General features: G+C 46.1%; 3 protein-coding genes across 3 annotated transcripts; all 3 read right to left on the reverse strand.

Moving 5' to 3' along the window:
* Positions 1 to 4781: 4781 nt before the first annotated feature.
* On the reverse strand, positions 4782 to 5555 carry PtA15_4A38 (uncharacterized protein; the record flags this gene model as incomplete). Its single annotated transcript, XM_053168268.1, has 3 exons — positions 4782 to 5107; positions 5168 to 5426; positions 5520 to 5555. 3 exons carry the CDS (start codon positions 5553 to 5555, stop codon positions 4782 to 4784), a joined length of 621 nt encoding a protein of 206 aa, XP_053019145.1.
* A 776-nt stretch (positions 5556 to 6331) lies between these two features.
* PtA15_4A39 (uncharacterized protein) lies at positions 6332 to 12289 on the reverse strand (the record flags this gene model as incomplete). Its single annotated transcript, XM_053168278.1, has 7 exons — positions 6332 to 6694; positions 6780 to 6878; positions 6947 to 7510; positions 7596 to 7996; positions 8078 to 10013; positions 10093 to 12074; positions 12187 to 12289. The coding sequence occupies 7 exons, from the start codon at positions 12287 to 12289 to the stop codon at positions 6332 to 6334; spliced, it is 5448 nt and encodes a 1815-aa protein (XP_053019146.1).
* Positions 12290 to 15302: 3013 nt separating this feature from the next.
* Positions 15303 to 16904, reverse strand: PtA15_4A40 (uncharacterized protein; the record flags this gene model as incomplete). The annotated part of the gene is made up of 5 exons (XM_053168290.1): positions 15303 to 15813; positions 15890 to 16129; positions 16221 to 16286; positions 16456 to 16686; positions 16768 to 16904. 5 exons carry the CDS (start codon positions 16902 to 16904, stop codon positions 15303 to 15305), a joined length of 1185 nt encoding a protein of 394 aa, XP_053019147.1.
* Positions 16905 to 22026: the final 5122 nt, after the last annotated feature.

Consider the following 22026-nt stretch of genomic DNA (forward strand, 5'->3'; position numbering starts at 1 on the left):
GGTGGGCTGAATTTTCTGGCTACAAAGGGAGCTGCATGAGCTGGAATTCTGTGTGCTGAGGGGTGCTGGGTGAGCTGGATTTTGTGTCCTGAGGGGAGCTGGGTGAGCTGGAATTTTGGGTGCCAGTGGAGCTGGGTGAGCTGGTTTTTGGGTGACAAGGGAAGCTGCATGAGGAGCAATTTAGGTGCCAGTGGAGCTGGGTGAGCTGGAATTTTGGGTGCCAGTGGAGCTGGGTGAGCTGGAATTTTGGGTGCCAGTGGAGCTGGGTGAGCTGGAATTTTGGCTGCCAGTGGAGCTGGGTGAGCTGGTTTTGAAGGGAGCTGCATGAGCTGGATTATTGGTGTGGCAGGATCTGGGTGAGCTGGAGCTGGGTGAGCTGGATTTTGTGTCTGGAGGGGAGCTGGGTGAGCTGGAATTTTGGGTGCCAGTGGAGCTGGGTTAGCTGGAATTTGGGCTGCCAGTGGAGCTGGGTGAGCTGGTTTTTTGGGTATGAAGGGAGCTGCATGAGCTGGATTATTGGTGTGGCAGGATATGGGTGAGCTGGAATTCTGCTGGCTTGGTGGAGCTGTGTGAGCTGGAATTTGGACTGAACGTGCCAGAGCTGACCACAGCCAGCTCCAGTGATTCTTCCATTCCAAATGGAGGATGAGATCCTGTTTTCCACCATTTGGAATGGAAGAATTTCTTAGCCAAAACTCTGGACCGCACGGAGTCCGTTTTTCCTCGATGGCGCGATTGACTCGAAGGTGTCCTGGGTATGCAGAACACGCTCAACATCGTCAAAGGCACTCTACCTCGTCCTAAAGAAGATACTAAACAGGACACCTCGGCAATCCGTTCGGCCGACTTCACCAAAGGCTACAACCCAAAATAGATAGCCTCCGATTGGGATTCACTCTTGGATCTAGCCTGTCATACAATCCGGCTAACCCTGTCCGACCTGCTTTCCCAACAATATTGCAAGGTTAAACCGGCCTCTCGGCTTTTCTCAACCATTGTCAACGCCTACAAGAAAAACACTAGGGCCCGGCGTATGCGTCTCCACGAAGCGTTTTGGAACGCTTGTCACGACCCGAATGAGCCTATTGCTCTGTGGATCGGTCATGTTTGGGTAGCTGCCGACGATCTCTTGACGGTTGAAGAACTCCCAACCAATCGTCTCGTTGGAGGACTCGACTCTTCTTGGTCGAACGTTCGGGATGGCATCGTCTACACAGCAACGGAAATGTCCCTCGACAACGTCATCAGAGCTATGGAAGCCCACAAAGTCAGCTTAAACGGCAACAGGACCACCGATCTAGCCTCTGCCTCTGCCGCCTATAACAAACGTGTCGCCTGCTCAAACTGCGGCAAACGTGGACATCGTTCCAACGAGTGTCTGAAACCAAAGAACTTTGGAAAAACAAAAGCTGGCGCCGCCATCGCCGTCAAGCTGGGCGGTTATGAATCAGGTTCTTACGACGATGAAAACGAAGTCAACGTAATCTACGAGTAACTGATCCTCAATTAACTATCACCCTATTTTTTTTTCTTAGTACGCTTATCACCAGCCTACTGAACGGGAATTTTATCTTTACTAGTCTATTCAAACTTGTAGAGAAACAATTTCCAAATTTTTATTACTGTTATGATACTGAAAATATAACTTAGTTATCAGCAAGGGGGGATGTTAAGATTAAGTAGCCCGTATGTACTCCTTGTATGCTTATAGTTAGTTATGCTTCTACTAAGTAGCCCAGATGTACTCCTTTACTGGCCTCTCACTCTCTAGCTTTTCCCCACTGAAATCTATCCTTATATTTCACGGTCAAGCCCCTCGTGATCCCGGTAGCCCTCTGAGTTTCAGTCCACCTGGTCCCCCTCAACACCCATTTCTTCTGTATTTGACATGTCCCCGCTTCATTTATACACCCCTTGCAGCTGCATGCACTCTTCTGACCCCATTTCTGCACTCCTTGCATTAGTCTGACACCACTCATGCACCCCTTGCATGAGGTACCCCTGTATTTGACATTTCCACGCTTTGTTTATGCACTCCTTGCATTAGTATGACATCATCTTTCATTTCTCACCCCACTTTTTGCCTGTATTTAGTATCTTCTGACACCACTTGTACACAGCCCACCAGCTAAAATCCCTCATCCAGGGTCCCCCTTGTAGCTAAAATCCCTCACATTTGTCTATATAAGGAGCTCTTTCCCTCAGTTCAGTATCCACCAGTCATACAGACATCACCCATCAGCCATTATCTTTATCCTTATACTTTATATCATATAACATACCATATAATCCCTTTCATCTGCAATAACCACTGAACTCACTCTCATCTCTCTTGATTGACATATCACATACCTGTCACAAGTCACCCGTTTCCTGGTTCAACTCCCAACTGAGACATATACCCTGCTCAGTCCAGACACTCTTCTCAACTTCTTATATCACCCTCTTGAGGACCTGTGTTCAACCCCCACCGGAAACATCAAGTCAACTTTCACCCTTTCCACTCCTCATAAACTCTCTCATCTTTCACATACCTGTCATCAAACAACTTCATCTGGAACTAGGCCAGACCTATCACTTGATTAAAACTTGCCAAGCTTAGCTTGGTGGGTCTTGTTATCTGATAGTATAGAAGGGCAGAGTTTGCACCTTCATCATCCCCTTCTCCATTCAGCAAAAGGGTTTCACAACCACTTTTGAGTCTTACACCGTAGATCGTAGCTGTTGCATAATTGGTTTTGAGTTGGGTCCAGATTTTGTGGGGATCCCAACCGCAGGTACTGGTTAAGCTGGTTAGGATTTCTGGGACAATCTTTGAGTTCAGAATCAACCACGCTTCCAACTTTTGCTCTTTGATCTTTTCATTGCTTGAGTCTTCTGTGCTTTTCTCAACAACTGGCCAGAGTTTCTTGTATTCCATGTACGCACTCATAGCATTCTGCCAGTTGGCATAGTTGCTTCCATTGAAAGTTGGGATCACAATTATTTCCTTCTCTTACTTCTTGGATTTCAAAGCAACGGCAGTGCCTGGATTCGAGATGCTGATTGGTGGAAGGGATCCCTGGCAAGTAGCTGTTGGCATTTTCAATCCTGCTCCTAGTTGCTGGAATGGAGGTTGTTTGAGCATTTGAGACTGCAAATCTGTAAAGTTTTGGAAAACTAAGATAATATTTCAAATTTAGAATGAAATAAAACTATGTACAATGAAATGTTGATCAATGATCTAAGAGATAGGAATGAGTTAGGTATTTACCTAAGAGAAGGTGAAATAGCCGTGCTGTCTGAGATGTCTAAGAGACTGAGAGGAGAAGAATGAATCTGGAGATAGGAGAGATGGTATAGAAGGAATTGGCTGAGAGAGAATAAGAGTCTGATTGCCAAACAAGTCAATGCAGTCATTAGTCAAGCTGCTGATGGGGACATGTTTGTCTAAGGTGACTTAATTACCTGATCTCTTCCGCACGCTTGCTTAATTGTGTTTGGGATCTTGGGAGAGATTCACGGTGTTCCTCTCAAGGCTATTTGTGATATCCTATTAGTTCTAACTGCTCAAGCTGACATCACATGATCTGTGATAAGGGCTTACTCTTTTGTCTTGGGACTGATCCAAGTTGCTAGGCTATTGAGAGAATGAGATATTCTGGAGGCTATAGAGCTGGTGAGGCAAAATCAACTGTTAGTCTGAGGATCAATTTCCCTGCTGAGAGCCAGTCTTTAAGCACTCACGAGGCTGGCACTTGGGTTGCTCTGTTGGAACTTGTGGATGCTGTAGCGTCGTTATGCTTCACGGTCTTGGTCTGCGCCCTCGGAGCCACATTGCTTGTTTCATCTGTGTGAGATGGAAGGAAATTGCTGTAATCAGTGTCTGAGGCTTTGTCTTGGGGGAATGAAACATGTGGCTTACGTTGCATTGCAGCAAAGCCTGTTTCTCCCTTATGCCACTTGGCTAGCAGCATCTCATCTGCTGTACTCTGACACTGATGTGCACCCTCACCTATCTTTTTGAGGCCTAAACTCCAAAACAGATTGAAGGAATCTATTTTGAAGGTCAAAGGAATCCTGAAGGATATTCCATTGCTCTGAAGATACATTTTTGGATTTTCTGATGATATGCAAGATTGAATATCCTATCTGCAACAATTGAGTGGCTGCAGGGGTATTATCTGCAGATATCTGCAGGTTTGTGAATCCAAGATCCACAAGACATGACCATGGTTGTGATTCCTTAGTTTACATTTCTTTGTGTTTTTTTTTTTAAAAAAAAAGGATTAGTACAGTGAAAATGATAGGGATTGGGGAGATGAGACCAGCACCATTTGAAAGCTGAGGTCAAGAAGTGTATTTTGGCTCTGGGGCAGATCCACAGGAGCTGAGGGGGAGGCTTCTAGTTATTTTTCCTCCAGCCATTTGTGACTTCTTTCTCAGCCAAAGTTTTGACTTTGTGCACAAGTCCCTCCCTGCACGGAGGGGCCGCTTTGCGGCCAGCCACAGCGAGCCTCCCACCAGGGGGGACGTTGAGTTAGGGACAGTGCCAAGCGGGGGTTGAGAGTGTGCAACAAGGGCGGCCCAGCGCGCTTGGCCTTTTTGTGACCAAACTTTGGTGTGTGCCAAGACGGGCTTGCGACACCATATACCGGAAGAGCTGCACTGATGTTGGTGGGCAGCAACATACATATTTTCGCATCATGTTACAAATTGTAATTTTGTTTTTCGGGGGATAAGTTGGCGAATATGCTAGGAATTTTGGTAGTGTAATACATAGTCAGATAGATCTGAAGAGTCTAATTGGCCTGACTTTTCTTCCAGCTGGCGATCTTTTCATGCTTCTCGATCGCCTGGTAGAGTTTCGCAACGTGGGAGTAATTGTCGACAATATCGGTGGACAAGCCTTGGAGCATACCCGATTTGAAGAGGGTGAGGGCCGCATAGAGTTTGAAATCCGCGACGCTCAAATCGTTTCCAGCGCTGTAGGTCGTTCCTTGGTTGGAGAGATGCTTGTCAAGATAACCGAACATCTTTGGGATCCGCTCGTCAATGCTGTTTTTCTTCAACATCTCTTTGCCCGCGTGGTCCATTGCGAAAAAGACGCTAGCGGCAGAGTAAAGGTCTGCGTACGATTGAATGCATCAATAAGGGTTTTGTAAGCGATACCGGAGATTTGACATACCATCGCCAAACTCCATCATCACATCTTGCTTTAAGGCTTTCTCTTTGTCGTCAGAATAAGCACCAGTCATTCGGCCGATGTAGCGCAAGATTGCCCCTTCTTGGGGGATCACAGTCTTGTCATCAACCGTAAGGGTGGGCAGTTGACCGAAAGGGCAGGACTCCTTGCGCTCGCCAAATTGCTCCCTAGTCAAGCGCTCGTCTGTGAACGGGATTCCACCGCAATGGAACGCGAGTCGGATACTGTCTCCTCTGCCTCCCTGAAAGAACGATTCAGAAATGAAAGACACATCTTATCAGACAATGAACAGAGAACCTTGTGATGCTCGATGGAATTTACGTCCGTCACGGACCTTGATGTCAAAGTAGGTGAGCTTGTAAGACGGCATAGTCACTGATGGATTCGGGTTGGAGATGGGTGCAATACGATGATATTTCTGCTCGTTGTGCCTCTTGATGCAGAAGACGATGGGTTCCTCGATGGTCAACACTTTGGGGACTGCGGCTTATTAAATACCAGCAAAGTGGGCATGAGGATGACGTCAGGGTTGGTTTTTTGATCAATCTTAGACCAAGTCAAACTTAAAATATGTATTTAAATATCATATTGATGTATTTAAATATTTATGTACATATGTGCTGTGGTCTACTCGCATGAAAGAGGGTGGCAATAGGTGGCAATGCACTTTGTCACATGTGTGCCGACATTCTGAACAGTGAAAAGGAATTCCGCCGCCAAGTAAATAAACATGTATGGGCTGGAGTGGAGCCTAATGTATTGAAATGTGTAGACGAAAGCCGAGTGCAGGTGGAGGGATTTTACATCCACCCGAGTTCGCGACAGAATTTCCAGCTGGAGCCGGGCCTCGGTTCGTTATCTATCACCAACTTGATGACAAGGCAAGAAGAGGGGAGTATATTGGATTACACTGACAACAAATAGCAACAGTCAAGTGGAAATACAAAGTGTTCCAAGGAAATGCAATGGACATTGCAAAATAAAACAGGACCGATGGAAACCTGTTTACTTCACTTATTGTTACTGGAACTAACAGAAGACACTAGAAGATTAGACAAACTTTTTTTAAAAAAAAACGAAAGGATATTTACCATGAAATATAGCGGAAACGCCTTAACATGTGAAAGAAAACTAAACAAGTAAAACTTATGCATGCTTTTTGAGATAACCAGGAACTGGATTGGCTTTGATGACACATTCTCTCCTCATCCTGATAAACTCTTCCCGTTCAAGTTCCTGCGCTTTAAGTTCTTCTTGCGCCCTGATCTCAGCTTCAATCTTCTCCTTATTTGCTTTCGTCTGTTCCCAATTCTCTCTTTCCAAGATTCTTCGTTCGGTCGCCAAGCCGAAGCTCATCGTCGGTTTTTTGGGCCTTGAATGGTCCTTGACTGGCAAGACGTGGTGGACAAGCGAGACGTCTTGCCATTCTGGGAGTTTCCTTGACTGGACGCTGTTCCCTAGTGAGCCAGGTACAGAACTCGTTGATTGTCGCGCTTCAACCTCTCGCCACTGAAACTCGTTGGTAATATGCTTCAGCACCTAAACTCTAAGGCTGGGGTATATAGATCTACACCTGCTTCACTGCAAAGCGTACCTGATTCAAACAGCTTTGGAACCCACTCGCTGGTGGACGAGAATTCTGGGGAATCGGTTTCTGTGACCTCCCCTCTTGGGGCCTCGGCGGATTATGTTCCTGTGAAATTTTGATGACGTAAGTTAAATGTATGCATATATCACGTCGCCACATCAAGTTCTACATACCTTAGATGAAGAAGCGCCCGACACGTTTCTTTGGATGACTCTATGCGGGGCCGGCTGAGATGAGGCCTCAGGGATATCAGCTAGGCAACGGTTTGCCTTATTTTTTCCTCCCATATTATCAGATGAAGATCGGGAAGCTGGTGTAATCGAGTCAGACATGCTTCTTCCCTGTTTTGAAGCACGCATATCAGCCTTTTGGCGTATTTCCCTCATGAGTTGATTCCTCAAGGCGGACTGATGAGCTGAGGCATTTGGCGCCACTCGATTATTGTGGTTAGAGATAGTTTGAACATTTTTCTCAGAGGCAAGAGATTGGGAAGCAGCGCCAATAGTTTGCGATGAGCCGCCAGTCGCTCGATGCCGGTTGTTTAATGGCTTCGGACGGATACCACGAGCGAGGGAAGATGTCATTGGAGCCGGGGCAGTTTTGGCGAGACTGTTAGTTTTGGCGAGACTGTTAAGACGCCCCACCGCATTTCGGACCCTGTTCGAAGGACCAGGGCGAGCAGGCCCGATTCTTGTACGGGATGGTGAGGCGAGAGTAGGCTGGTTACCACGCAGTCGCTAGAGTAAACGACGTGATTGGGATCAGTTTAGATGACGAAAAAAGAAGGATAGATATTGATTATTTATCGTAAAATGAACAAACCTTGGGAGCTCTATCAACATCACCGTCATCAGGGCGTGACCTAGTGAGAGTTTTTGACTTAGTCAAAGGTTTTGCCTGCGATGTCGCGGAAACGGGCGGCCGCCTGGAAGGCGCGACTGTCTGGGTTGAGTTCCCATTTTGGGCTCGAAGTTCCTTAATTCTTGGCTTGGTAGGCACTGTTGATCGAAAGGCGAAATCAAACTCTTTTGGAAGGGTCAAAATCGGAGCTTGTGTGGGATGGTTTGATGTTTTACGGCCGCCGGTTTCATGGCTTGTTGTGCTAGCACTTGATGCATTGTTCTTGACTGGCTGTTTATTAGAAGGTGCTGAGGACTGGACATGTGGTGCTTCAATATGACCTGATTTGGTGACAGGTTGTGTGCCAGAAGATGTCGATGGTTCTGGATTAGCGACCGAGTGGCAAGTATCGGAATCAGACGGCACTTCGAGTAGAACAGTGCACCGACGTTCAGTTGACGAACCTATTGTCTTGGCTTGGGCAGATTTCGCATCGAAAGCCTCCGCAGATTCTATGGAGGGAGCTTCGTCCGCATGGGGCAATGAAGTAGCATCTACGGAACTTGCCCGCTGAGAGTTACTATCAGTCGCATTTGTTTCTCCCGAGTGCTTAATGGAAACAGACTCGAGGGATTGGCTGCCCTGTGATTCTACCACTGGTCTTGAATGCGAGTCCGCAGACCTGGTAGTAGTATGTGAAGTTTTACCAGCGGCTTCCATAATCTTTGGGTCATTTGAAACATGCAACTCTTCGTTTATACCGGGGGGAATTACAGGTGACAAATCGCGAGAAGATTGTGAAACATCAACTTGTTGACTGGGCGGCAACCTTGCGCCGGCTGATGGTCTTGATGAGGATATCTTATCCTGGGCCTTGGAAGTCACGCGAGAGCGAGGTTGTACGCTGGAGGGTTTCCGGGATAGGCCTGAAGACTTTCCAGAAGGATTATCAACTTTTGGTTGGTTGCTGGGGGGCTTGGAAGGTTCGCCGGTTCCCGCTGAAATCAGGCGCTTCTTTTTCGACGCAGATGAAGCGGAATCGCCATCATGAGTGGATAGTCTCTTCACTCTAACCAAGTGCGAGGCTACAGCCGGAGCATGCGTAGCTTCTGAGGAGCCCACGGACAATGGGGGCCTGCCGTCGGAAGCGGACCTGGAGGTTGACGGTGGAAGATGGTTGGCAGGTCCAGGCTGATTGGTGGGGACTCTGGAAGATTCGCCAGTTCCCGCTGAAGGTACACGTAACTTTTTCGCCGCAACGGTTGTGGCAGAAACTGAATCGACATCGATTACAATGGGTCTCTTGCCTTTGAGTAAGTTGGGCACGGGAGCCGCCTCGGGAGAATATGGGGGGGATCGGGCGCGAGCGTCAGAAACTGATCTTACGGTTGAACTTGATGCTACAGGACGGTTCTCAGCTCTAAATTGATTGCTGATGGCCCTAGAAGGTTCTCCACTTTCCCTTGAATGAACGCGTGACTTTTTCGAAACAGCTGTGTTGGAATTGCCATCAAGTGTAGATGGTCTCTTCCCTCGGACTACAGCAACCGGAAGATCCGCGGGCGATAGAGGTCTGGCGTCAGAATTCGCGCTTGACGTTGAAGGAGGGTCTCTAACTCCAGGCTGGTTACTGGGGCCATTAGGAGATTCGCCAGATGAACCTGAAGGCACGCGTGATTTCTTGGGGGCAGCTGAAGCGGAATCAGGATCGAGTGTAGACGGCCTCTTCGCTCCATTCAAGCGAGCTGCTGGGGCCATCACATCGGTAGCTTCGGAAGGATGCACAGATGCTGGGGGCATGGCGTCGAGAGCGGACTTAGCGGTAAACGTGGGAGGACGGTTCGCAGGTCTAAGCTGGTCATTGGGGACGCCAGAATATTCGTTGATTGAGGTTGAAGGCACGCGCGATTTTTTTGAGACGGCCGAAGTGGAATCGACGTCGAGTGCAGGGGCTCGCTTCACTCTGATCAAGCGCGGTGCTGGAGCCAAGGCCCCCGTAGCTTCTGGCAGGGAGCCCGGTGGGACCCTGGCGTTGGGCATGGGCTCAGCAGGTGAGGTTGGAGATATTGCGGCAATCTCTGACCGCTTATTCGTGACTTGCGAAGTGAACTCCCCTCGTTGTGTTTGTTCTTGTTGCTCCACGGCTTGTGGTTTACTGAGGGATGGCGTGAGGGGACAGGCAGCGGGCTCCTTGGGCTTAGAATGTCCGGTAAATAGCGGGTCATCTGCCCTGTTCTCAGGAAGGGGTTTCGATATAACTTTGGCTTGCTTGCCACCTTTGTTCGAAACGTTTGTGTGTGATTCCCTTCTTATAGAGTGAGCAGGACCGGTAGGACCATCGACAGATTTGGCCTTACCTTTCTTGGCTTCAATCAAAGGCAAAGATGCCGCATTCGATTCCTGCAAATGCTCGACTCATTAGTATGCTGAGCTTTTGGAGGGTTTAGAAAAAAATGGAAAAGTTGGACTGAGATCATACCTGGTTTTTAGGAACACGTGCGTTGAGGGCCACAGTTGATGTGGGATTCGCGCTATCATTCCGGCTTGGATGATGAGAAGATACGGCTTCTGTAGTGCTAGGCGTGGATGTAACTGGAGCAATGTCAGGAAGCTTTGTTACTTCTCTGGACGGACGCGTGTGGTCATTCGAGGGAGGGGTTGAAGCAAGATGATTTGGATGAGAGGGGGAATGAGATGTAGAAGGTGGATCCCCGAACGTTAACGGCACCAGTGGTGGCTTTACTAGAGATGGTGAATCACGTTTGCCGGCTGAAGATTTTCGACCACTTCTTCTGAGCCTTGAGGCTGAGAGGTGGATAGTATCAGGGGGCAAGGGAAGGCTGACCGGGCCAGCAGAGTAAGGAGTCGAAAACTGTGGCACGCCGCCGTTTTGGCAAACCATCGAGAGGTTACTGCCGATGCCCCCTCCTTCAAGATCCCCAGAGCTGATAGCCTCAACCGTCGAGTTCGGTGTAGGTAGTTCAATCAGCGCACTGAGCCTTGAGCCTGCACGTTCACTAACATGGATGCGATTGGACGGTCTTCGGCTTTCTGCCTTCGAGTTCCGCGAACTATCAGCTGAGGAATTTGCCTTCTTGGGCTCTCGCGGGCCTTCTTCATCGCTAGATAAGTTGATTTGCCTTCTAGGGTTCGACAACTTCCTTTTCGACGAGTCTGACTGCCCGGAAAGCAAACGCTGGGCATTATCCTTACGCATATTTGAAACCAATTGACTTGCACTGGATGGCTCGAGACTACTGGTGGGCTGAGCTTCAACTGTCTTTCCTCGTGGTTCAGAAGCAGGATTGGAATGATTGCCAGAGCTTATGCTAGTTCGGACCACTTGGGATTCAGGTTCGGAGGCCCCGCTGAGGGAGGCAAGAGAGCGCACAACCCGTGAGGGCCTTAGCATCTCAGCATTGGACACCGATGATGCTCTCTGAAGGGTAGAAGTGGGTGCGGTTTGAACGGTCTGGAAAACTTTGCTGTTTGCTGAGTTGGTGCGGGACAGCCGCTTGAAACTCGATAAAGGTGTGTGTTGAGTTTTTACTTTCTCCATAGGGTCGCTAACTTTGGCATGGTCCCGGGAATTTGCAGATAATAGTTCTACAGATAACGCACGACTAGATCTACTGATCCCAGATGATTGTAACCGCGAAGCAAGGGGGCGTTCTGGCGAGAGTGGGATGGGCAAAACTTTTATGGGGGAAGGGTGTGTCGTATTCGGAGCCTCATTGATCGGCGGGAGGCGTCTGGCTGACGTAGAAGTCTGCTCAAGTGTGCTTGATCCCAATGAAAAGGCAGTGGTTTGGTTGACGGCTTTGGGAATTGTGGGTAGGTTATTTCGTTCTTGATCTTTAGAAGGGCACGCGGCTGAGTCCATGGCAGGTCGGGTTGGTAAAATTAATGTAGATGCTGCTGAATCGAGTCTTGCACTCAAATTTGCCGTTCGAGGGGTTGCAACGTCTTGGGAGGGGTCTATAGCCGATGCATCATTTGCAGCTGGAACGGGGTCTATCGATCCAGGATTGGATGTGGTGAACCGGTTAACATTTTCATCGAAATCAGCAAAGCGTGTCTTTTTGAGGGATTTTGGGGGTTCCAGCGAAATGCCGCGATGGTTTTTCATAGCCGAAGGGTGGGGTATGGGCTTTGCTGTGACTTCGGCAGCAAGGTCTGACGAGATATTGGTTTTGCGAGATGCGACTGGAGATTGATAGGTAGGATCCTGTTGACTGACTTTGTTGGCCGTTTGAGATGACTTAGAGTTGGTTGTAGCTGGGCATTCGGAAGACTTGGATGGTAAAATGCTACAGCTTGACAGGGGCCTTCTGTTCGCGTTGCCTGTTTGGTATAACTGGCGGGTAAGCTTATGGGTTGGAGATAGTAGTCTTGAGGCCATATCATTTACGGGGGAAATAACGCGAGCCCGTCTAGAGTGAAGTTGGTCGGTCGGTTGTTCTTTCGGGTATGACGGGCAGATCGTGGGACGACATCATGATAGTTAGCGAGTGAAGAGCAAATGACAATTATTTTTACAGAGAATTTCCTCATAGGAGTTAGACGGACTGACTGTTATTTGAAGGAGCCCGCTGGAGTGTTTTTCCCAGATGAGTGAAGCTGGTCTCCTCGTCTTCAGATGCAGCAAGACCCCAAGTGGCCATGTCGGTCTGCATAATATTAGTTGAATCTGCCCCTCTGTCTTCGTTGAAAAGCCAAAGAGATGATTCGGCCTGTAGTGATTGGCTCTGAATTTGCTGGCGAGACGATGAGGCAGCTGCTGATGCTTCGTTTGATTTGTGGGAAGTGAACGGATTGAAATCTTCTTCATCCTCTTCCTCGTCTTCTCTTGCTTTGCCCCGATCGTCGTCCTGGGCCTCATCATCGGAAGAGTATTGATTGGGAACGGGAGCTGGCCGAGATAAAACTTGGGGTCTCAAAGGTGAGGACGGAGGCTTGTGAGACGAAGTAGCCCGAAATGCTTTGCGAGGAATGCTGGAAGGTTTGGCCATTTTTCATGGGATTCGAAGTCTGTTGTCACGAAAGAAAAGGCTGATGAAGGATGCGTAAGTTCGCAGGCTGGACTCGACGAGGAAAATGATATGGCCTGGTGCTTGAAGGCTGGGGGGCGCGTGACGTGACAACTTCGACTGAGTTTTCGGGTCCCGACGCGTGAATGGAGGAGCTGCAACGCGGGAAAGAGACAGGCAAACAGGTCAATGAACACAAAGCCAGTTGCAGAGGGATTGGAGAGGGAGTAGACAGTACTCTGGCAGGATGTGTCGATGTTTTGTGCCGCCAAATGTTGAAGTGAGTGAAGTTATGCTGATTAAATAAAAATATGTACATAGTTTTCCTATTGCCTCGCGTACACCGGATCGTGTCGGACCAGCCCGCGTGTGATTGTCAGCTGAGTGTGGCCTATCACACCCTGTCACTGTCTGTCACGCGACAGTCACCCTTGGGATCTGGACTTTCACTTGAAAAATGTAATCATCCATGATGCCATTCCTATCCATTCATATCTTTCCAAGGCTAATACTGGAGAACTTCCTGTTGGCATTTAGTCTTAGACACCTCTAGATGTCCTTGTAGATCCTAAATTAACACCGCCATCAACATCACAATCAGTGCATGTGACAATAATTAATCCCAGCCTTTGAGAAAGATATTACTTTTGAATGAAAATGAAGAATTAGGCAAATCTGTGAGGGCTGTAGACACAAAGGGAAGTCATCCACTGACAAGCAGAACTCAGCTTCCTCCTCTCCCTCTGGATGAATGATTGATCTTGATTCTCCATAAACAAGTTTGTTTTTACTTTACAGTTATTGTTAAAATAAAGAAACCCTAGATGTTTTTGGCTTGATACTAGGGGTGTTCACAATTTAAATTTACAAAACTCTAGGACAAATTTGAGGGTGTTTATGAACATTTTTTTCAAAAATTGATAGATTGGACTGTCTCACCAATACTGTAGGTGATGTGATCCAATGCAGTGTTGCTCATTTATTGGCATTGCATTGTTCAACCAATGCGCTTTATTGCCCCTACTACATATTAGGGGGATTCAAAGTTGGCCATGCATGACTTGCATACACTTTTTCAAGTTGATGTTCAAGGCTTTTCTTCAATACCAACTTTCAAAAAAAACATTTAAGCAGATTGGGGGGGTGGAGGACATGTAACTTGCAAAAGTGGCAAGTTGCACCTGGCCAAATTTGAAACCCCCTATTGCATTGCCTAACCATTAATCCGGAGGCCAAGGTGATTGGCGCTGGCTGGCCAAATTACTGACTGTACTGCTGATTGGACATTTTAAAAGTGGTTTCTGGGATTGCAATATCAGAAATTCAAGTTGTAAGGGTTGCGGTTATTGGATTGAGAATGAAGGGTTGATTGTTGGTGGCAGATGGGGGGATACAAAAAGGGTGGCCCTGCCGGACCAGTCTGAGTCATTGGCGTATGGAAGATGCTTTTTCTGGTTTTCAAATCCTGTTTTGAGCTTTGGACTCAGTTTGGCAGGTTTGCCAGACATCTGCACCCCCCAGTTCAGATACACGGCCTGCAGGCTCAAAAATAATTTTGGGAGGAGGCCCAAAATTTTGTCAGACTGCCATCCTTTTCTGAATCTGCTGTAGTATCTTTGACTATATAAAGTCATAGAGAGACCCAAGCATATATTAGGGGGGTTCACAATTGAAATTTACAAAACTTTGGGACACATTTTAAGGTGTTTATGAACAATTGTTTAAAAGATTGACAAGTTGCACTGATTGATCAGTATGACATGCTGCTGTGCATTTGACCAATATTTTGAAATTTTGTCCATAACAGCCTTAAATTTAGCTCCAAAGTTTAGTAAAACTCAATTGTGAACCCATTGTAGAAACAATGCAATGCCAATAAATATTGGCTGCATCACCTTTTTTTGGTGATGCACAAATTCAACAAAATGTGGGGAGATGGAAATGCATATTGGGTGCATCACATGCATTGCAGTATCTGTATTGCTTATTTTGTTGTGTATATATGACAAGCAGATGTATAAAGGTTTCTAATCTCCTGTACATAAATATGTATCTAATCTTGTGTGTTTATGGAGTCTGGTGTATCAATGAGCATAATCTTGCAACATGAAGCAGGGGAAAGAGGGAGGGGGGGATAGGTTTTGAGGGGTATCAAAATGGAGAACTATGTAAGTAACAGGCAAAAAATGTAGGTTGCAAAATTAAAATTCACCTCCAAAGTTCTGTAAATTTCAATTATGAACACCCCTGATGGCTTGAAAAGATCTATGGATTCTTCACATGTTACTCAACCTACACAACACCCTGATCTCACTGACATGGCTGAGCCTTCTCAATCTCCAGCTTGGAAAAAATTGATAAATAAAGGAAACTTGACAGGAGCCTAAAGTAAAATCCCGTAGCAATAAGCATGGAAAACGGAAAAGAAGGGGTAGACAGTGATAAGCATCACAAAGGTTTGATAGGTGCAAACTGATTGGCAGAGCAGTTATTTTGTTGCTAGGAATACAATCAACAAAAGAAAGGCACAGCAGATGAGAACGAACTGGTGACATTGCTTCCAGATAAGCTCTGTCAATCTGTCATATTTTATCAAAAGTGATTAGCAGGAGACGTTCTGTTTTTTGCCGTGAGCTGGGCAACATGAAAATATTTTGTCTCAGCTTGATTTGAGTTTTGCGTCAATGACAGTGGTCATAGAGATAGTCTTTTGGCCATCGACGGGATTGGTAGTGGCAGTGATGAGTGTCTTGGTATTTCCAGAGGCGACGACGAGGGGCTCGGTGATGTTGAATTTGGTTTGCTTGTGTACTTTCGGCGCTTTCTTGTCCTTCTCGGTGACATTCGTCGCGTGACGCTTTCGCAGTTTGCGTTCCAATCCGCCAGCCCATAAAACGAGCATCGGGATGCCAGCGATGATGTGGCCATACCAGCCGAGTCGGTTGTAAACTACCCTTGTTCCTCCAATGTCGAGCAATACAAACGGCACGACCAGGTAGTTTAACGTGGTCTGTGTACCAATGATGCACGTGCCATCATAGACCATCTTGCTCGTCCGCGAAGAAGCAAGGAAAAATGGTCTGATGGCCCCTCGGATCGACCGACCCAGGGCTTGTAGAAAGCCCCCTGAGATAAAGGCCACGAAATAGGCTGGTAATGGGCCGTGCCAACTGATGTTGATCGAAGGGAGGACCGTCAGCTTATCCACGCGGATCATGTTTCCAAGAAAACTTGGCTGTGACTTACGCAGCGGATGCTCCAAATGTAGCCATCGTCGACAAAAACCCTGGTTTGTTCCCCTCAATGACAGCCACTCGTTTATAAACGCATTCCCTCAACCAAATATTCGTTTTCATGTTCCAATTGTCAAACACTGCCTTGTAGTTTTGTGCTAGCTCGATCTCCTTGATTTCAATGTTGCGTCCACCGGACCAGTCGCCTTTAATTCGATCGAATCCACATCCGGACATCGCTAACGAGGCCTCACTGTGTTCGGGATTATTTGAGTGTAATGCAAACAGTTTTTTTAGTTTTTGTTCATGTGTTTTGGCTCGTTTGTAGGCAATAATGCACGCACGCTAGACTCCAGACTAGATAATACCTCGCTCTTGACATGAATCCAGCAACCTGCAAATGCCATAGTCTTCAAGAAGAAAAGGCCATAACAAAAAACATTGTTTTACCATCGTTTGACAAACAGAGTCGATCATGCCCATAGAGAGACGCATTGTTGGGAAGGTGGGCCATGTTATCGATATTTTGCTGATGAAGATATAATCAACAGTGTTTTACTAATAGCATGAACAACTTACCTCTGCAACCAGCTTTTGGTTAGAAATTCGTCTTCCAATATTCTTTCGTAACTCCATTGGCCACCGTACAGGCCAACGAGAGCAGCAAAAAGTAGACCAGTGACGATTTTGCGCAACGCATGAGCTCCACGGCCAGAAGGTATACCAAGGCCTTGATCACGACCAGTAGTAAATTTGGAGTAATCGCTAAACGGGATTGCCGGTCCGACGAGCAAGGATGGGAAGAAGAAGCTGAAATTGTCAAGATGGAAGAAATTCAGTTCACAAGGTCCTTAGTTTGCTCAGTTAATGGATGATAAGTTTGGAAGCTACCAGTAACCGAAAAATTCGAGCAGTCCTGGAAGCTCCCTGATTGCAGTAGAACGTTGATATGGGTCCAAACTCTCAGGTGGCTGTTGACCATCGTAGACATTCCAAGCAAAGGTCGAAAGTTTCATGACGAGGACCATTTGAGAGCCAGTAATCTAATTTGGATGTTCGCATAACCATCAGATCCGGTTACTCAAAGTTAAACCTGAAAATAAAGACGACGAACCTCAACTGTATCCGGTGAAACATTCCAAAAAAGACGACGAGCATGACTGAATTTTCCATGTACAGAAACTTTTGGGTTAGATTGAGTCTGCAAAAAAGATGATATGAGCAAGAGAACGCTGGCTCAACTTGATTGTCAAGTGTCCAAGCAAACCGAAGAATATCAACCATGGGGTTTTGGGTTTCAAGTTTTTGGAGTTGAGTTGAAGTTTCAAAGCCAGCCAAGTGGCCAAGCAACTCAAGACAAGCTGAATAAAACCGGATTTTAAGTGAAAGACGCCCAGGAGGAATACGGTGGAACAAAGGATCGAATAAATGTGGATTGATGTCGATCTTAAGTTGGCCAATGGGATCGAAAGTGGTGTTGAAAGTATCAAAAGGCCCAGGAGTTTTAGGATATCTTTCTGGAGGAATTGATGTGGAAGATCAAAATAGATTGATCGGATAAATATTTAAACCAGAGTCAGCTTGATGAAATTTTCTCGGGTTCACTCTTTATCTTGATTCTCAGCAAACAAGATTCGAAGTGTTTTGAAGTTATGGATGGTGCACGGCCTGATAAACGAAATGAAAAATGATCGATCTGATGTTCATGCGGGCGCATTGTGGGTGTGGGGTAAAAGACTTGTGGATATACCCTAAAGATCACTTAGATCGAGCGCATTAATGCATCCACGACAGGGGCCGCTATACTTTCAACTTATTTGAGCAAACCTCCATCAAATTGAAAGCAGTAAAAAGCTATGTCTGGGTGGGCAACCGATGTGATGCGCATCTCAACCTGATCAGGGCGCTACCCAGATAAGCTGAGGGGTCGATATGTGAATATTTCCACTTGATGACATTGACAGGCTTCGGAATCCGGGGGGATCACAAGCCCGATCAGCAGAAGGCTCGATCAAATAGCATTCGGCTTGTGGTTTTTTGTATAATTTGTAGGATCAGCTAAGTTTCGGTGTGTTTTGTCATATTTGATCTTTGGATTCCATCGTTTTCTAAAGGCGAAGGAATAAGGGCTTCAGAAGCGTGGGGAGAAAGCTGTTTTTATGTGTAGAGATTGGCATTTTACGCCATGATAATTTGAGAACTGAACCGACGTAAAAATAGCATCGACGCTTGGCAAAGGATGAGAAGAAAACGGGTATCGATTGTTCCTCATGCGAGAAAGATAAACATAAATAGGTCATGTTGTGCTTACCGGTACTCCGACCGAGGCTGAAATCGTGTCGAGACTCAGAAGGTGATCCATCTTAAGGGTCGAGAGCTGGTACAGCACTAAATGTGTGCTATGTAGGGGGATCTGCGAGAAGAAAGGTGTTTCAAGTCTCCGAGGTTAATCTTCTTAATCCTTCCAGGCAAAAAAAGCAGTTGGGGGGTGATGCAATTGTGTATCTGTACCTCTTTGTAACGGTTTCTGAACCAAACAGCCCAGAGATCGCAGGGGGAATAATAAGCACACAGTCACTTGCTGAAGTAGTGGTGGTTGCCGATGAGGAATTCGCCAAGATGAGTCACAATTTACAAAGGAGTCGAAGTAAAGAAAGTCGGAGAGACGCGGAGAGTTGAAGTGCCGGGCGGGCAAAGTTGTGGTTTTCTGGGTCTGAATTCGGGCGCTCAAAATTTCAGATTTTTGGGTTGCCGTGCATTAAAATCCTACAGGTTAAATATCACTATCCACCAGTTGCCCGTCTCGACTCCAATAAATCCAGCTCATCTTCAGGGATTGCCGGGGAAAATCCAGGAGGCAATGATCGAGGTCCAGTCAATGATTTCCTTGAATTTCCTTGGCCAATTGTTCTCCTTTCCTTGATTGACATATCCCTAAACACATCCGCCCTCCGTATCTTTCCTAATTAATTGAATCGCTAAATATAAAACTCTAATTAAATCTAACGCTTCAGCCTTTGCGATTCCTCCTTGACTGGTGCTTGTATCTTGATCAACGCCGGTACAAACCCCTTGGACAACCCGACTGCTGAATTGATGATGTCGATACTCGAAGCCAATGTGGAGAAGCTCAGGAGCATAGATCCTGGATGTGTAATAACTAATTCTGAGAATTTTAGGATTTGTGAAAAAGCTCAACCCCCACAGAAACAATAAATGCCAACTGATCGAAGTGAAGAAGCTTTCAAAGCTCTCCTGAACTGAATCTACCAACTCTCAACACAAAACACATTTGCACTTTCATATGTTATAGGGGAAAGAGTGCACTGCAACTCTTACCAGTCAACAACAGTGCTTGTCATCTGGATTACCTTTGGCTCAACAAAGCCACTCACCTGGAGTCAAACGGAGGGGCCGGGGGAACCCACTTGGTCTGCTCTCCATACATGGTAGAGGAAAGGATTGTCCGGCACAAATTTCAAAAATACATTTGAGGGTGTTCAAAGTTGACTTGCAAATCATAACACCATAAAATTATAAAATTATAATCTGAAAAAAATATGTAACACCCAAGGGGGTTCACAATTGAAATTTACAAAACTTTGGGACTCATTTTAAGGTATGAACAGTTTTTTAAAAAAATGATCAATTGGGCTGAGTGATCAGTACCAGTTGCTGCTGTGCATTTTACCAAAATTTTAAGATTTGGTTTGCAAAGGCCTTAAATTTAGCTCCGAATTGAAAAATTCAAATGTGAAAGGGGGGGTTCATCTTGAATTTTACTAAACTTTGGAGCTAAATTTAGGTTGAAAAATTGACTCCCAAAAATTAAATTTCCAACTCCCAAATGGAGCAGATATCCTGAAGACCGCGGATTGATGTCTGCCCCAGGTCCCCAGGTCCCAGATTTGGTCCGGAGGATTTTTGGGAGTTGGAATACTAATTCTGCTATCCAGATTGGGACTTGGCAGTCAAGAATTTAATTTCATAAAGAATTTTTTTTATGAAATTAAATCTTCAACTACCAATCTGGATAGTGCAGAATTAGTATTCCAACTCCCAGAAATCCTCCGGACCAAATCTGGGTCCTGGGGACCCAGGGTAGACATCAATCTGTGGTGTGATAAACACTTTTGTTCTGGGTGGGAAAAATCAAAAAATTCTAGTTTACATGTGTAGTGTTACATTCCACCCTCTTTTGACACACACACTCCCTTCATTTTACATACAACGTTGTACAAAACTGCATGCATACAGCTTACATACTACCCTTTTAAATATACTAGGGTTTAAGGGCGGCTTCGCCGCCCTGTGAAAGATGTTATCATTTCCGTCAACAATGTATAAGTGCTATGGAAAAACAGTATACAACTTGTGCACTTATACCACAATTATAACTCCCACCACAATTGGACCAAGACTTAGTAATCAACTACACAAAATCTAATGCAGCACAAATTTATCAACCACATTCAATAGGTCCATAGACGACCCAATCTGGAAAACTGCCAAATTTTCTGGGCATGTCACCCTCGACAAAGCTACATATAACTGACCATGCGCAAAAACTTGAGACTTCAGTAGGACGACTACATCATTCAAAGTTTGACCTTGGCTCTTATTAATGGTCATTGAGAAACATCGGACTGCAAAAGGGCAAGGCGATATGGGGTGATGGTAGTGAGAGGGGAAAAGGAAAGAAACATGGCAAGACATTATTTATGTTGGAGGGGGGGGATAGTCATGAGCACGGAAACGGTTGACGGACCGCAAAAGGGCAAGGCAATATCGGGTGATGACAGTGAGAGGGGAAAAGGGAAAAAACATGGCAAAGTATTATTATACTTGTGATGAGTGAGGCAAGATTTCTCAGGAGGCCTCGGAGGAAGATCAAATACCGGAAACGCGCTCACATCAACGTTTTTCAGAAGCGACCTGAGTTTCCCATTTTTGGGGGGGAGGGGAACGGGGATCGATAAATGCAGTGAAATGCGAATATCTCCCGGTTGAGGACATTGAGGAAGTATTGGCAAGATGTCGACCAGGCAACGTTGGTGGCAGTCTTTGACAGCTTCCACACAACAAAAATGGAATGCAACGTGGACATGGCATTACTTGAAAGGTTGCAAAAGGAAAGAATAAAAAATTTGTCATATGTTTTAGCCGCTTTGTGTATGAAGACAATGGGGGGAGGGCCACAGTATAAAAGAACACGGCCTGCAGACGGGATCAGGTCATCGCTTGGCTCTTGCTTGGCGCCAATTGCTTAAAGAGCCAAGCGATCCAGGTGCATTGGGGCCTGAAATTGATTTTTTGGGTAGGGGAGGGGGGAAATGCTGCCATTTTTTTTGATGGTGGGCGCGGCGGTCCGCTTAATGTTAAACTGTTAATCTGTGTGTATATATGTGGCTGCATACAACGGTGGGTAGTTACTTTACTTTACGATATCTGCGGGATTTTTGTAAAGTAACTACCCGCTGTTACTTTTTGCGCCGTTATTGTTAGCAGTAACGCGCGAACAGCGGCATCACGCGTAACGTGACGGGCCTCTTTTTTTGAGGCCGTTACCAGTAAAGTAACGCGTTATCCAGCGGATAACGTGTTATTGAGCAATAAAAGGCCAAATTGGCCCTATTTTGGCCTTTTCATTGCTTGTTATCTTGCCCGATGTCTGTTGCTACGCGCTCAGATATAGTAACGGCCGTCGCAAAAGAAAAAAAACTCTTGGTGTGATATTGATATCGTACTGCCGTTACTGGTAACAATAACAATAACGGCCAAAAAACGTTACATTATCGTTACGTTACGCGTTACTGTAGCAATAACTACCCACCGTTGCTGCATAGCAACCAGCCAGCCTCAGATGCAGCTGTGTAGCAACTGCAAGCCACTTATTACAGTAACCTAGCAACCACAAGCCACATTAATAAAGCACATATTAACCATGGGGATTTGCAAGTCACTCAAGCAGAATACAGAGCAATACAGAAAGCTGTGCAGGTCACTTGAGAAGACTACATAGCAACCAGAGGGCTGTGTAAGCCACACTTGCAACTATATCACCAGCTAAATTTTCTCATGTCTACACTGCCACACTGTAAATTGCTGTATTCTGCACAGCAGACCAGCCAAAACATCTCATTTGGAAAA

This window comes from Puccinia triticina, chromosome 4A (genome assembly GCF_026914185.1).
Source record: "Puccinia triticina chromosome 4A, complete sequence".
Lineage (NCBI taxonomy): Eukaryota > Fungi > Basidiomycota > Pucciniomycetes > Pucciniales > Pucciniaceae > Puccinia > Puccinia triticina.